General features: G+C 36.8%; 1 protein-coding gene across 2 annotated transcripts in view; it reads right to left on the bottom strand.

Annotated features, from left to right (window-relative positions):
- The window catches only part of LOC134744020 (suppressor of cytokine signaling 2-like), a 60,122-nt gene that overhangs the window by 14,264 nt on the left and 28,102 nt on the right, over positions 1-17,756 (bottom strand). Inside the window, exon 1 of one of the 2 annotated variants that reach the window (XM_063677653.1) lies at positions 2,934-3,609. The exons of the other annotated variant lie outside the window; for it this stretch is intronic. Within the exon in view, the coding sequence (XP_063533723.1) occupies positions 2,934-3,006 (73 nt within the window). The 5' untranslated portion in view covers positions 3,007-3,609. Of the gene's footprint in view, positions 1-2,933; positions 3,610-17,756 lie in introns of those variants that run through there. 2 annotated transcript variants of the gene reach the window in all.

Here is a 17,756-nt window from a genome sequence, read left to right as displayed (position 1 = left end):
GCTCCAACAGTTTTTATACATTTAAACTATATCATACATAGGCTACGGAGTACGGAGTGTGCTTCATCAGGCAGGCCACTATGCTTGTTTGCCACCGACGTAGTATAAAAAAAGCTACTTTAAATGTTACAACATGATAATGATTATATATTACCTATATGTATATTATCCTTTATTTCAGACAGTAAAGTGAATTTCATATATTTTTTCCAGTTCTTGCGTATTTATTTGCATGATAAGTCTACTTTAAATCCGCAAATGTAAATGCACGCAATGTGGCCATAAAACCTTTCACTTCGTCCGACAAAATTAAAACAATCCATGGGCCCCAAGATAGAATTTGCTATAGCCCCGCGCTGGCTTAATCGGGCACTGCATACTCCAATATAAATCAAACATTTATTCAGCAAATAGGCCACAGGGGCACTTTTACATGTCAATTTTTACAAGCAATAAAATTGGGGCATTTTATATGAAAAGGGACCTTATTGTCGATGGCGCTTACGCCGCACAGCGTCGCGCGGCATAGGATTTTTATGGGAGCATCGTAAATAATGGCGTAAGCGCCATCGACAATAAGGTCCCTTTTTATAGAAAACACCGCAATTAACTAAAAATTACAAAAAACAATTACAAATATGGAATCAATAAAATATTAGATACTTTGATAGAGATGTAATGTATCCAGTCTAAATGTCAAATTACACAAAAAAAAACTAATACAAAATATACAAACAACAGACAAGTACTAAAATTGTTTAGAGATGTGTGGTGTTCATAAATAAATAAATCAATCAGATGCATTGGCAACACTAGTCAGACTGTCATGGCGGAGCGGTGTTTCGAGCGCACTGTGTGGAACAATAATACATTGTTTTATTTATAATATAATTAATCCAAGAGTGGTTAGATTAACGGATGTAAATTTAAACACCACAAGATGTAAAAGTCTCTAGGTGTCCGAGATAAAATATGTATAATAAAAAAACGATCATCAAATTATCCTTAGAGGTGTAAAGGGAGACTCCAAGTGACTTAAGCCCCATTGACAACAAGGTTTATAGATAATGTCAAAGTGATTTAGCTATATCATTGTTTAAATAACATGGTGTCATAATTTGATACCATTATGCCACTTACACAATTATCTCAAGTTAGCAAGGGTCATCAACGTTTATCACTTCAAAATAGCATGATAATAACATTATGACTTTGTTTGTTTAAATTAAATCTTTTTTAGTAGTGGAATATTCCAGTTTAACCTCCTAAGGCCCAGCCATACAAAAAAAAACCCAAAATTTGCCACTGAAATGTGTACCTATAGTTAAGTTTAATTTGTTAGAAAATTTAACGAAACAAAAGAAATGCAACTCTGTTCCAATCGAATATGGTTTAGATTCCATCGAACTGAAAAAGTACTCTAGGTAGGATCTTGGGCCTTAGGAGGTTAAATAAGACAAATTTAATGAGATAGGTACAGAAAAAAAAACTAATAATGGAAGACCACACTGGATGCATATTTTGCACATTTCTAGTTCTCTGCATAGTATATCGCTAGCCGCATATGTTATGAGTAAACCTGGTTATCAATTTCATTGAAAAATAGATTTCTTATGAAATTAATTATGGCTGTACTAAAACCAAAGAATAAATAATACCACTTCCGTACAGAAAGGTTTGACAGCGATTCAGGGACGAATCACGCTGTGCCTTTCTAATGTATGGCACTATCCCTTTTGGCTATTTAGGGTTGTTAACATTCAAGCCATTATTTTATCTGTGGTCGAAAGGGACGTCGCATTGTATCAACCCTAATAATTGCTGAGATCAATGCTGAGCCGAACGGAGCAGAGAAAGCCCGAAAGGAAGGTGTCCCCCCACTGTTAAAACCACATTTTAGATAGAATTATACTATAAATCTGAGTTATTGAAGTTTATTAGCCAAAGTATGGTCAACAAAATACTATTCGCTTACCACCTTTGCATGTAAAGCTAATCGTACAAGAAAAGCTATGCAGTTAGCAGGAGCTCCCATACAACGGAGTTTTGTCGTAATTTAGAGAAGAGGTGAAGAATGGTGGATAAATGGACAACCGGCCAATTCAGCCGCATAGCCTTATTCTTCGAGACAAGCCTTGTCTCGAAGAATAAGGCTATGAAGCTTTGGAAAAACTTAAAATTATCTATAGTTCGTCAAACCAAATTGTCAGTAAATAAGAAGAAAAAAAAAACTATACTTATCCTTTTCAAAACCTGAAATAAATGTCATATCATATACTTAAAAACAAATGTAAGTATTTTGTGAAAATATTTTGATTTGTTCTGATACTTCTAACAGTACTTATCCGTTTTTTTTTGGGTGCTAGTACTAGTGTAAGACAAATATAGTATGATTCTCACTGTCTATGTTTGAAATGCAATGCAATATTATATGTAGATTTAAAAAAAAAACATTTTTGTTCACCATTTTTTTTTTTAACTTTCGGTGTCGGTGGCATGTCACCGTTTTTAGTTCAACCAAAAATGCTTAACTGAATAAATATCCGTGTCAGTTAAATTAGTCCTCAAAATTTGTATAAAATCATATTATTTATCAAGACGCATGCACGAAGCTTATGTGCATACGTTTAATTCTGCTTAGTTGTTATATGATATTAACGATACCTACACAAGTGTACATACTGTACATTCAGTTATAAATAACTACTCATTTATATTCTCGGAAACTGATCAGAGGATGCCAAGGTTGAAAGCATTAAATATAGGTTTCGAAAGAAACAAATTATAGTATCTACACATAAATAGTTTCACGTTTAACACATTAGAAATAACCATTTCGATCTTGAATAAGTTTCCTAACCTTAAAGTTTCAAATAAACTATATTTATTCAAAAAGTTATAGTAAAAGATATGGTTTATTTCGTATAACTTACATTGTGGATATCTGGCTGCCAAAGTCATGTCTAAAGGACTGATATTGGCCTTTCGTTTTTCTAGCAAACACATTTGTTGTATAGCACTATTAGCACTACACGGCGCACCGCGGGCTCCGCTAGTTTCCTCTCCAGAGGCCACGGTTTATCACAATAAAAACACACAGCACAAATTCCAAGCGGCATTCACTTCCATAATTTTCACCGAAGTAACTTTGTAAAGTCGCTTGCACGCAACTTTTAAAATCCCTCCCGAAACGTCACTTCACGTTCACATAAAATTTGACTAGTGTTGGGCAATGTCCGTCAATGAACGGTACCGTGAACTGAATGAATGAACAAATATTTTAAATTAAATAAACGAGTTTAAAGAAATAGCGCGCTTGTAACCGTACAAGACAGCCGACTATGTCGAGCGACAGCTAACAACTGAGTCAAGTCAACAGTCGGCACCGCGTCTATATTCTTCACACGACTCGTCAGAGCCCGGAGCGAGTAGGTACGAGCCCTCCGTCACTACTACGGTCTGCTAACAAACTGGCATGTCGAATGTCGATGCGAATGAAACTTGGCGCTGGCATGCCTACACTGTTTGTTTTCCTAGAATCCATTCACCTACCGACAATGATTTAACCATTTTATCTAGTCATTGCCATTTTGCATTGTATATTGTTGGCATGTCGCGGTTCCGGGTATCGTAGTAAAACGTGCTTTCACGCCTGCCTATATCTATGTATGAGCCTCAACTTAGGTGTTTCTAATTTAGAAATAATATTTTTATGGTTTATTGCTAAAACTTTTTAACTACTATATAACAAAAACTTGGTGCTATCAAGTTTTATAGGTTTCCAATTAAGACATTGCGTCAGATTATACACGAATTTTGAGACATAAAATAAAGTCGTTTCCGAGAATACACACCGAGGATGAATATGCAATTTAACCCGAAACGGACATGGTAATATCAGTCTTAAAATGAGATTTGCCTTGATCAGAAAACGGGGACAAGAACCGTCCTACTTATTATTCATAGTTGTGATCCAATACTAATTATGCCCTTCTCCTATAGCTTAATCATCAGTACTTCTAAGAATGTTTTATTGATTCCTTATCAGTAAGTGGAACAATAAGAATGAGTTTGAGTAACAAGAATAAAATTATCGGGCGCATGCGATAAGTCAGAAATAGAAGATGAAAAACATAACGTCGATGTCCCTCGTGCTGTTGAAACTAATTTGTGGAATTCTCGTAACAAGGCCCGTGATTAGCGATTACGGGCACGCGCGATTGTGAGGGGATTTTTGATGTTGTTCTTGTTACTAATGGGTCAAGATCACCAGTAAGCATATGATCAGTGATTTTTTACATGTTGTCAAGTTTGCTCGTGCGCAAGTTTAGTTTACTTTTGCTTTTGAGATATTAATCGGCATTACGAAAACGTATTATTTTATTTTGTGTTGTTTGAAAACTTTGAAAACACAATACGCACTACATATACAACAATAGTAGGCCAGACAATTGGTTGATTCTCCATCGGCATTGACATCGCATTCAGGACGCAGGTGTTCAATTCGCGCTGCGCCGCGCCATAGAGAGTGAGTTCTCCGTATTGCGATTATATTCGGCGTTCTCGGAATCCCTTACCTGCGCCCGCGCGGCTTTCACAACCATCTGCCTCGCCGCATGTCGCGTCGAAAAACGCAGCTGTTGCGACTGCCGAGTACTTTCAAATTTATCTCCGAGAATTCAATTTGGGACTAATTTCTTACTCGGAATGAGTTTCTCAACGCGGAAAGTACGTTTTATTTAAGTGCCGTATTTAATTAACTTTTTGCGTAAACCAGGGGTTCCCAAAGTTGACTGGGCTCCGACCCACCTAAAAAAACTGCCATTTTTGGGGCTCAGCTCTTGGCCGCCTTAAAAAGGGGGTATAAAATAGTATTGTGAGATTGTGACTTCCTAGTAGTTCCAGGGCCCACTCAATAGTCAATATTCGCTCGCGACCGATAGTTTAATAAATAATAAATGCTGGCGTAAACAAGTACAAAAGGTAAACTTGAAAGCATTACGTATTTGTGCCATCATTACCAGTAAACCAAAAAATTAAGGCAAAACATGCCATAAGCACTGAAAGCCTTTTTATTCAGTCATATCATGCATGCGTTAACACGTTAATTAAGCATGCGAGTGAATACATATACATACCTATATATCGAATTAAAAAAGGCAGATCAGACAAAAAAACATATTTCTTTATATTTTATATTCGCTATAAATTAGTTAAACGTCTTAAACTTGTTCCTCGCATCGCAGTACCTACGTACCTACTGACATTTAAGTTGCTCACGTCACGTTATTCATAATAGCACGTACTAAAATATAAAATATTAAAACTCAATAACGTGTTACTGTGAATATTACCTTCGTCCTTTCAAGTCTTTGACCCCTCGGTTCTTTGTAACACTTGAGGTGAGGCGACCGATGGCGATGGTCCCTTTCCGAGAAACAGTCTAGAGGCAATGCGTTTTTTCTATAGAACGCCCGTCGATGTGTACACACTGCGACAGAACATGTGTACTTGGTTTAATGGTATGTGTGTGTGTAAGATTATGTTTTAGTATGATGAATTGGCAGTCTCTTTCGTAAAAACTAGTGCCTATGCCAATTCTTGGGATTAATTGCCAAGCGGACCCCAGGCTCCCATGAGCCGTGAGATAACGCGAGGAAGATGATGATGATGAAGTCGCAGCTTAGTGAACCTCCTTGTAATTTTAACTGTAGTAAATTTAATTGTAAATTGGCTATTGTTCGTTGCCGACGTCTTAAGACTTTTGGTACAGTGTACAGTGACTAGTTTAACAATCGTAGAATAAAAAAATCTTCTTTTACACAAACATTGCAGAATAAAATTTATCAATGATTTTCTCACCTTACAGCAAGATTAAATCATTATACAACTTAACAAAAAAGTTGCCATCCGGTTGACAAAAGGAACTACTAACTAGTTTTTTGTTCGTTCTATTTTTGTCGGTCATCTAATAAGCCTTCGCATCAATTGCCAAGTAGATATTTTGTCATTAGTTAGATGAAAACCGACGTGTACCGGTATACCAACATTGACTCCCGCAATATCTGATGCCTCTTATCACTTTCTGTTATAGTATCTCTATTATAGTGTCTGACTTACGGCTGCGAAACCTGGTCTCTTACTAAAAAACCAAGGGATAAACTTGCGAAGTGCCAGAGAGCTATGGAGAGGAGCATGCTCGGTGTAAAATTACAGGATAGAAACCGCAGCTCTAACATAAGAACCAGAACAAAAGTAGCAGATATCCTCACCCACATAGACATGCAAAAATAGAGGTGGGCAGGTCACACTATAAGATGCAAGACAGAGAAGTGGAGCCAAAGAATTCTAATGTGGCACCCTACCCATGGGTCAAGAGCGCAAGGCCCTCAATTAACACGATGGGAAGACGAAATTATACGTGGACCACTCTGGACAAGGGTGGCAAGAGAGAGGAAATACTGGAAGGAGTTGGAGGAGGCCTTTGCGGACAGGCACACTGAACTAAGAGACTTCAAATAAACACTCAAAACTACAATCACAAAACAAATATGTTCATAAAAAAGGGCTATATAATAATAATCTCTATCTAACTGCGAGAAGAAAAAGGGAATCCTGTCGAAATGACTAAGAACTTTTTTTAACTTAAATTAAACTAATAAAAATATCATCCCATGGTGAACTAAAATGCCGTTTTGTCGAGCGTATTTGTTTTGAAATTAGGACTTTATTACTTGTGCGCTGACTTTTCATGACGAATATGTATACCTGGTAGACCATTGGTAGACACAGTTGAAATGTTCATCCAATAAAAACAAATGCCTTATCCAGCTGGCCACCTGAATCACCGTTTATTTATAATCCTAATAAGTCTACACTAAATACATCCTAATTACCTATCTAAACATTTGTGGTATTAGTCTAGTCGTTATTTGTAGCTGAAACGTAGTCGAGCGAAGTGACGTAACTGTCGTCGCCCGGACCTCGCCCAAGATACCTCGGTTCTAAGAATTTACCTATAATACCTATACCTATATAAGTACGGTTTTCAAAAACGTATAAGTCAGGTACTTATTCAAATTTTAACAGCTTCTTGGCGAAATAAGAACAACTGTGACAGTTTATTACCTACGTTGGCATTTTGGAATTCAGTAACGAAAAGACACGCAAATAAAATATATAATATGTTCATTTTAAAACAAACAATTTTTTTTTATGAAATAGGAGGCAAACGAGCAGACGGATCACCTGATGGTAAGCGATTACCGCCGCCCATGGACACCCGCAACACCAGAGGGGTTGTAAGTGCGTTGCCGGCCTTTAAGATGGGAGTACGCTCTTTTCTTGAAGGTTTGAAGGTCATATCGGTCCGGAAATACCGCAGGCGACAGTTCATATCACAGTTTAGCTGTGCGAGGCAGGAAGAATTATCAAGCATGTATGTAAAAATTTGGTCAAATGTGAAATATAACTAATCTTATCTAATCTTGTAATTACCTCACGATAATTTTAAGATAATTCGCTTCATTCAAAGTTTATAAAATCGTTCGTCACTTGATTACACAGCTATTTTTATTTCATTAAAAACCAGTACATCACTTCAAGAAGCTCTAGTTTAATAATCAGTTTTATCTTTCTGTGTTTGTTTCCGTTTATTATTTACTTTGAAAAGTTACCGGGTTGTTAGACACCCTAGGGCGCCCTTAATTGGCTTTACTAACCAACGGTTTGCATTCGACACTTTAATTGAAACTAGAAGAAAGCTATTCCACTCGGGATCGGCATGAGCTAGTCGAACTGGAGAAAGCGTGTTACTTTATTCTTTAAATATAATTATTTTTTACTATTTGTTTTGCAATTAGGATCAAATTCAATTTAGGATCGAAATATTCAATCCGACAATAATGTGTCTTGTTCAGATCTAAAAAACCTGGTTAACTCCTTATTTGCTAAGGCCTAACTTTTCAACATTGATAATAGGATCTTTCAGTCTCATCAACCGCGTACACTGACCCAAATACGTGTACCACATTGATGTGACGCCATTACAATAAATATGTGTGTTGCATAATATTAATATTTCATTAAAAAAATAAGGTTCAATTGGACAAATATTATTACAAGAATTGTTAACGAGTTTATCCTTGGATTAATTAGTTAATTATTTCCGTCTGATATCAATTAGTGATAAAATATAAGGTATAAAATATAATAATAAATCTCATTCGATAAACAAAACAAGCGGATTTTTTTGTCATCTGCTACCACTAAGAAAAAAATTTACTATGGTGTTTTTTTTCAGTTGTTCGATATAAAAAGGTGAGAAAAAAATCACAGCTGACGTACCAGTGGTATGTTTCTGACAATTCTGACGCTTTCTAGACTTATTTAGCCCAAGGTTGTATTATAAATAAAACAAACGAAAGGCCTATGACTCAGTTCGTTTAAAAACAGCCTATTAGTGACCCGACATTTTTGTGACGAAGAGTTCCCCGTATAACGATAATAGAATGATGTTTTCGTGATTTTTGTTTTTGTAGTCTGGACATGTTTTTAATTTGACTCAATTACTAAATAATATTTTTTTGCGATAAGAACGCCTGTTGTTTACCTCTGCTTGTGTTGCTGCTTGTGTATTTGTATTGTAAATAAAAATAATGCCCAATACAGCACCTTACAACTTTACAACTTTTTTTTATTATTTCAGGTATTCAGACCGTTTCATTCATGAATTATGTCTTAAAGGACATATTATTATCTTTATTTCTACTTACTTCATTTCATTCTTCATATAATCACTACTGAAAATAACAGGGGTAAGGGTACTAGTAAGTTCGCAACTTCGCATGAATTATCTCACGAAATTGCTATAAATGAAACAACCGAAAGGCTTGTGAGTCAGAGGGCCTACTGCGAACCACATTCGACGTGTTGCCTCTGTCACACTTGTAAATTCGTACGTAAGTGTGACAGGGAGGCAACACGTCCAACGTGGTTCGCGGTAGGCCCTCAGTTCCTTATAAAAGTCAGCCTACTCTCGCACGACAATTTTACATTGTGGCGGAGAGTTCCTCGTATTCCGTTAATAGCACGGCGTTTTCGCGGCTTTCAATTCTTCGGAACTGACACCGTTATTGTGCGACTAAAGGACGTTGAACGGTAACTTTCGATGTTAGTTTACCTGGGCCTCCATAAAAAACTGATTTTTTTTGGCAAATAAAATATGGTTTTATTATATGGGAGCAGGTAGATTAAAAATCTATGGACCGTTAATTGTTTCTATTAATTTGTCCTCCTTTAGCGAAGATATGGGTGATAACCGGGTCTTGTAAAATATTTTAATTGTTTTTTATTAGTTTGAAGCACGTTTATTTTATAGTACCGATACCGCCTCGCAAATCATATAATTAAATTTTTCATTCCAACAAAGAGTAAAAAAAGTTTGAATTTGTCATTCCAACAGAGTTAAAAAAAATACAAAATCATAAGTTCCCTTTTGCCAACCATTTTTTTTTCAGCAGCTGATTTCAATATATAATTTTTAAATTTTATATAAAATACAAAACTTAAATTATACGAATTTCAAATTTTACATCCATCATTCATTCAATTTTAATCATTCGGTCACTCGCGTACAACACTATTTCTACGTATTTCCCGCGCAGCGCAACTAGCGCAAGTGGCAAAATTAAATAACCCAAACTACGAGAAGTAGTAGAAACAAGGTTTAAACATAACAAACGTGGAATTCATATGATTCACTAAGCAGTATGCTGAGTTCGTGTCGCGATGCACACTTAGTGCCAGTTGCACCATCCGCACTTGACAGACTGATCAACGTCACCGGGCGCGTCGCGGCGGTCTACTATGAAACTTTCCATACAGTTTGGTGCAACCGACCCATGTTCTTTTTTTCTGCGTTTGTTGTCTATACATTTGTACATGTTCCTACATGTTTTGTGATTGTCACGAAAAAAAGTAGGTATTTTATATTTTTATCTTTATCTCTGTTGATAAAATAACCAACTCCAAACAAGGAGCGAATAATACATATAAAACAATACAACAAACTTGAGAAATGTTCCTTGAACTCATGAAGACGGGCATCCATTTTATCTCCGGCTTGTCTACGAATATTTTTCACGCGTCGCCACTGAGCATAATAGGTTATTTGACTGTATTTAAAATAAATTATTTTACACCATGCATGAAATAAAGCACCAGAAGATTAAGGGGATCCCATGCCCCAATGACCTTCGATTTAAATCCCTTCGTTTTCTAATGTTTTTTGTAGCTTATCATATTAACAGCAACGGATTTTAGCAATATAGTATCCCATATTTACTTCAAAGTTCATTGTTTTCGAAATATTTGGCATCAAAGTTGAACAATTTTAGGCCAAAAAACTGGTTTTCTGGCCATAACTTTTGTGTTAATTAGTTTAAAATTAAAACCTTAGACAAATTTTTAGAGACGTCTAAGACGAACCCAAATATGTAGATTTCGTATAAGAGTATAGTATTTCAAAATTTCAACTGTCTGGCTATCACGGATCACGGTTTATAGATAGGTACAGCCTGGTGACAGACAGACGGACAGCAGAATTTTATATAATAGCAAAGAGAATATATAGGATAGAGGGATACTGTCGTTCCAACCATCCAATGTATGTGATGACTAGGGCTATGACCACTACGAGTATAATGCCGGCCTTTCCAAACGTCACCGACTCACCGATAATCGCATGTGTTAGCAACACTGTTTGTAAGGATCATTATTTATTAATAGCTTATATTTTGATCATTTTTACTTTTACGATTAGCTTAAAAAAGAGTATCAGTTGACCCTTACTTGTCACTGGTTCCCGCCATCTTGAATTGTTATTAAAAGGTGGGTACACTGTGACAAGGGGCAGTTCGTGGACAGACGAGTTACAGTGTAGACGTTTTGGAATATTTATTGTAAATTGGTTGTTATTATGTTGGTAGCGAACGAATAAAGTTAAAATATTGGTAAAAGTATTAGTATTCATCATCAACCCGGTGGTAACCTTACACATGCGTATAGCAATACATTGCGGCATTTGTACGATCGATTGAATTCGTAGCCAGCAATTATCTAAAATCGCATGCCAATTGTCGCAACGTCTGTAGACACCTCAATCAAAATTTCATAGAAACCGCTAAAAACACGTTCCAATTCATGTTAAATACGAAACAATAACCAAACCGATTCCGAGAACATTTGAGCCGTACGAAACTGGAATTTTTACACCGGCCAATGTTTATCTTTCGCGAAACGGAACGTTTGATTGAACGCCCGCTTTGTGCCACTCGCGATTCACGAAGATTGTTCCGGGAATCGATAATGTTAATGTTAAATGTAACTCGTTAACCGACTACGGCGAAAAATAGCGGGTTGCTCAGATGGGTTGATTTGTGCAATCGTTATATTGTAACATAAGTAAGAAATGGGCTGTTTCCGATTAAATTGTTTCCAGTCATAAAATTTAATTAACAGAAATGTGCTGGAAAAAATAATGATTTAGCGCTTTAAATTATCATTTTTGAGGTTCCGTTAGTTCCGTACCCAAAGGGTAAAAACGGGACCCTATTACTAAGATGAGTAAGACTCCGCTGTCTGTCTAGAGCTAGACCAGCCGTGACCGTCGTGACCGACCGTGATCGGTTCATGAGATACAGCCTGGTGACAGACAGACGGAGAGTGGAGTCTTATTAATAGGGTCCCGTTTTTACCCTTTGGGTACGGAACCCTAAAAACTATCCATGAGTGTATGAAAAATATTTCAGCTTATCTAGGACGGACTAACTCTGATTAAATTATTACTCTGTGAAGGAATTGTCGGTAGGTGTAGGTGGGGGTGGCACCCGCTTTCACCCTTTCAGTTTAATTCACTTAAGTAAGACGGTTTCATTCCATTAAGGTTGTCTTCTTGAGTAAAACAAAGTTTTTCGTTTTAGTAATTTGATATTCCTTAAACGTTGAATTTAGAACAGTACTTCATTTATAATGAATGTTATTTCTTTGAACTTTAGGGAGCGTGCATGAACTATAGGGGGCAGCACATGAGTCGTCAGATTTTTGGCGCCAGGCGTAAATGTGAAGTTTATGCTTCCGATGTAGCCCACAATGGCAGAAAAGAAAATGGTCCCGTTTTTACCCTTTGGGTACGGAACACTAAAATCATCTTCAATAATAGTTATTGTTCTAGGAATGAAAATAGTCATTAAAAAGAAAAATTCTTGGCGTTAATTGAATGAAAGCGAAGTGCCGAGAAAATTGCTTTTACGTAAAAACCGCTCTAATAATCACAAAGATAAAGAACGTTCGTGGAAGCCATAAAAAAAACTAAAAAGGAACAAACCGACCGTGTTTCTTTGTAAAATAATTTTCCCCTCACTAGCTCGGAAAGTTGTCTTTTAACCTTCAAAACAAGCGGGTAAAAACGCGTTTTATCCACTAGTGGGGAAAGTAATATGACCTTGGCTGGAGCGTGTTTAAGTAGCTTGACAGATAACAAAACGTAAAACGCTCATGATAATGGTTCGTTCGATATTAATTATCATTAAATAAATGGTTTGAGAATCTAATAAAAAATATCAAATTTAGCTTTATTTAATGATTTTAAGTCATAAACCTTAAAATTCCATAAGAAACGTTTGTTTTTTTATAATGATGTTAAATATAATTCTGAACGCACAAGTTGATTCGATGCAATTTCAAAACGCATCGTTGACATTTAATACGTCAGAAATGTCAACATTGTCAACAAATTTTTTACTTAAAAACTTTTCTCACCGACTCCGTAAAAATACACAACTTCCAGAGTTTTCTGTTATAATATCGTAAAAAAATGAGTGATTCCAGTGATGAAGATGATCTAACGCCTGTGGATTATGGATGGTATAGAAAGGATCGCAATCTCTTATGGCAGAATTGTTGTAAAAGTGACCGCGTTAAGCATTAAATAATAGTTCCTAATCTCTCCGGTGGCGCTAGTTAGGCTCTGGGACATGAGTATAACATGAACCATATAAGGCAACAAATAACCCGACCAAATTACGTAGGTTGTTTTTGGTAGTATTTCGGTGTATGGTGGCGCCGCCTAATTACTGTTTTTTGATGGACACTTTTCATACATAGAGATTTGGCTCCTTTATACAGTCTCCATGCTGTGGATGTTGCACTTTCCTCGCTATAGTGAGGGGAAAAGTTTTGTGTTACACACGGTTGCAAATGTATTTTACTTCTCGTGTGTTGAAGCACTCGCTACGCTCAGGATTCTATTTTAGAACCGATATAGATTTTATTCGAGTATAGAATCCTTTCGCTTGCTCGTGTTTCAATTCTACACTCGCGGGTAAAATACAACTTTGGACCCTTGTATAACAAATAACTATTATCTAAGTACATCAATATCATAACCTCCCTATAATATGAATTCAGAAACGTTAAGCTAACGGCCTATATTAATATACCATCTGCGGGTGTATCGTAATTTTAACTTTACGTTATCGATAACCGATACCTTAATTACATTCAAATTTAGAACATCCTGAGAAACAAAGAAATGTGATTTGGCCTCTATTTGAATATCAGTCGCGATGAAGTTTTATTCGAAATGAAGTGTCAGTTGCAAACCATTTTGTCAAATTTCGCATGTTATGATGTCGAACTATATGGCAGTCGGCCCCCGACTCTAGTTTGTCTCTGAATAAAAAATAAAAAACCGGCCAAGTGCGAGTCGGACTCGCGCACGAAGGGTTCCGTACCATTAGGAAAAAAAAAACAGCAAAAAAAATCACGTTTGTTGTATGGGAGCCCCATTTAAATATTTATATTATTCTGTTTTTAGTATTTGTTGTTATAGCGGCAACAGAAATACATTATCTGTGAAAATTTCAACTGTCTAGCTATCACGGTTCATGAGATACAGCCTGGTGACAGACAGACAGACGGACAGCGGAGTCTTAGTAATAGGGTCCCGTTTTTACCGTTTGGGTACGGAACCCTAAAAAACAACGGATGCGTGACATGCGCGAAAAAGTTTGCATTACCGCCATTTGACGTTTAATTAGTTTGTAAGTATAAAATTACTTTATTTGTTGAAGCTTATGATATTGATGTAGATAAAGTAGTGTATGTAACTGTACATAATTAGGCATAAAAATACTCGTGTGATCCTTTTATGAAACTCATTTCATTCGTTTCATAAACCCACACTCGTATTTTAATGCCTTTCATTATGTAGAAGTCACATAAACTACTATTAATTATACCCGACTGGTAAACAGGAGGTACTGTTTTTCGAGTGTCTGTCTTGTTTATACATTATTTTTATACACTATTACTAAGACTCCTCTGTCCGTACGTCTGTCTGTCACCAGGCTGTCTCTCATGAATCGTGATAGCTGGACATCAGTTGAAATTTTCACAGATGATGTAGGTATTTCGGTTGGCCTAAAGCAAAGGGGGTGCAAAAAAAAGACTTAGAATTTTTTTAGTAGGTACAATAACATGTCTGTTCTGTTTGATCGCGATCATCGCGGTCAATCTAACACACTCCTCCTCGCTTCGCTCGTCGTTGCACCTATCTTGTCTCTGTTATTTGAATTTACTGTTCCAAATGATTGCTTTTAATTTGTCAAGTTGCGGTTTCAACTTGCGGGTCAAATATCTCGGCCATTTTTTGTATTAGAGAAAAGTTTTTCCTACAAAACATGCTTATTTTAGCGTATTCTCTACGATAACACAATAAAAAACAGGTGTCATAATAACATCACTCCGATGAAATTTTTTCTTAAGTGTAAATAAAGGAGCTTATTTCTGTTTTTACGAAATATTTGAAACTGGTAATATACATTTTTATTTGTTTTTTTCGGATTCAATTATATTTTTTGATAAAGTATTAGCCTGAAACGTTCGTGGCGTGGAATGGAATAAACTCAAGTGTCACAAAGCTCAAGCTATTTGAAAAGGATATAAACTACAAGCACATTCTGCTGTGAACATATTTACATATTTATTTACTGTAGAATCAGCTTAATACGATTTCCCATGTAATATGCCATATATTCATATATTTTTTTCACTCTTTTAAAGGGGCCCACTGACTATCAGTCCGACGGACGATATCGGTCTGTCAGTTAGAACAAAAATTTTAAGGGGCCCACTGACTATCAGTCCGCCGGACGATATCGGCCTGTCAGTTGCTCGGAACTGTCAAATTTTTGTTCTAACTGACAGGCCGATATCGTCCGGCGGACTGATAGACAGTGCCGTCAGTGGGTTCCGTTACGCTTAAGATGCGTTTTCGGTACCGTCAGCAAGTTGAGAGTTTGAGAGTTGTTAAGCGGGCGAGGTGTTCAAAATTACCTTAACACGCTCTTATTCTCTTAACAATAAAGTCTCGTCAAAATATTTTTGAACACCTCGTATCCTAAGCGAGTTTTAGTTATATGTAATGTATAATGTCGATAATTTTCAGAATTTCCATTAAGCTCTTATAATTTACTTCCATTTCGCTCAATTTCAATAAAAAACCTCTCGACATCAACTTTTCCAATCCATTCCATACTTAATATTATAAATGCGAAAGTCTGTCTGTCTGTCTGTCTGTCTGTGTGTTACCTCTTCACGCTTAAACCGCTGAATCGATTTAGATGAAATTTGGCATAGAGATAGGTTGAGTCCCTGAGAAGGACATAGGATACTTTTTATACCGAAAATCATCCCTTAAGAGGGTGAAAAGCGGGGTGAAATCATGGTGGAATTGAGATAATTAATGAGTTGCCTAACAATTTGTGTGCATATTATGCTCAAATTGAATGATTGCTATAAGACTTTCTCCAGGCGCTATTCTTACTCTAGCTGGGGTTACTAAGTCCACGCAGACGAAGTCGCGGGCAAAAGCTAGTATCTAATAAAACATTTACGATTAAAAAGAAATACAAGCGGACGGCTTCTGAGAAACTGAAGTATTCATGTGAAAAAAAGTATCTTCAGTACTGAACAGAATAAACAGAATACTCAAAGGAATAGGATTGGTAGTGCCAGGCCAAGCTAGAACCCTTCAAACTTTTTTCCACCCACGTAATTTTCTGTGTAGGAGAAAGAAAAAGCGGAGCATTTTTTCGTAGAAGTAGGAGGAACGAGCAAACTTTATACCTAATTACCTACCTATAGATATAGTTACGCTATGCCCGTTCATTTGTTTACGAGTAGGTAGTAGGTATCCCCGTTTTAGCTTAAATATCAGCTTTTAGAAACTTGAAGTATTCATGTGAAATTGTGAAATAAAGTATTGTCAGTACTGAACAGAACAAGAATCGAGCTGCGCCTAAATGAAGTTTTTAGTCAGGTATCGCGGTATTTCAGTGTAAACGGCTTAGTACTTAATCTAAATAAGACCCATTTCCTGCATTTCCATCTTGCAGGAAGGGATCCTAGGAATCTAGTGGTACTCGTGGACAGTGTCAAAGTAGGCCAGGTCCAAAACACCGCATTCCTGGGCATTGAACTTGATAGGGGCCTCCGGTGGGAGGCACACACTACTAAAGTTTGTAACAAACTGGCGGGTGCCTGCTTCGCACTGCGACGCCTGGCAAGGGTGGTGCCCAGGGATGTGGTGAGGACTTGCTATTTTGCCACTGTGCACTCGATCCTCCAGTACGGCGCGGAGCTGTGGGGCCGCGCTGCCGAATGGGAGCAAAAAAGAGCCGTGCGAGCGATTGTGCAGGTAGGACAAAGTACATCTGCAAAACCACACTTTAAGGACCTCCACATACTCACGCTGCCCTCTGTGGTGATATACCAAGTGGCTGTCTATGTGCGATGTCACCTTAATGAATACGCGAGAGGAGCTGACGTCCACGGTCGTAACTTGCGGAATGCCCACAGACTCATGGGTGTTAAGCATAGGTTAGCCAAGTCAGCGAAACTAACCCACGTGATGGGGCCGACTGTGTACAACCGACTGCCGAGTCATGTCACGAATGCGTCGTCATTAACGAGCTTTAAAATGCACCTGAAACGATGGCTTATCGAGCACACTTTTTATAGCTTTAATGAGTTTATGGAGTTCGAAATAAGTTCCTAATCATAGATTATAATATTGTGACATGTAATACGAATTATTATGAATAAATATATGAATATGAATATGAATACGCACAGGAATAGGCTGGGTAGTGTCAGGCTAAGCTCGATAAAAAAGTAGGAGAGTGTGTTGTAGAAAGAAAAAGCGGAGACTTTATTTAGTAGCATGGCATTGACTTATTTGACTGCACAAATTGAACCTTAAGGATTCGTATCCGATCACTATTTAATGATATCCAGACAGCGTGCCTATTTTAGTCAATAAATCACATACATTATCCCTTTAATATACACTCACACACACACAAACTCCCACAACATAAACAAAATAGTAAATTCACGTTTACTTACAAAAATTAATGTGTTTTTTTGAATTTCTTGTATCAACTCTTAACGAAAACGCGTTTTTAAAATGAAAAAAATACTGTAATTTTTCCAGGCGTTTCTTGTCTCTTCTTAGAAAACAGGTATTCTGTCAGTTTTCATACCTGAAACAAATAAAAAATGGCGTTTTTCAGTGGGTAATATTATCAGTACTATTTTCTTAGGATGGCATGAAACTTAAAAAGTTATTCAGTGGAGAAGCTAAACATGATTGTGAGGTGATTAATTTTTTTTGCTTTGCATGTCGTTTTTAA

Source organism: Cydia strobilella, chromosome 9 (assembly GCF_947568885.1).
Source record: "Cydia strobilella chromosome 9, ilCydStro3.1, whole genome shotgun sequence".
In the NCBI taxonomy this organism is placed as follows: domain Eukaryota; kingdom Metazoa; phylum Arthropoda; class Insecta; order Lepidoptera; family Tortricidae; genus Cydia; species Cydia strobilella.
The sequence above is the reverse complement of the archived record's forward strand: the minus strand, read 5'-3'. Positions and strand labels throughout refer to the sequence as shown.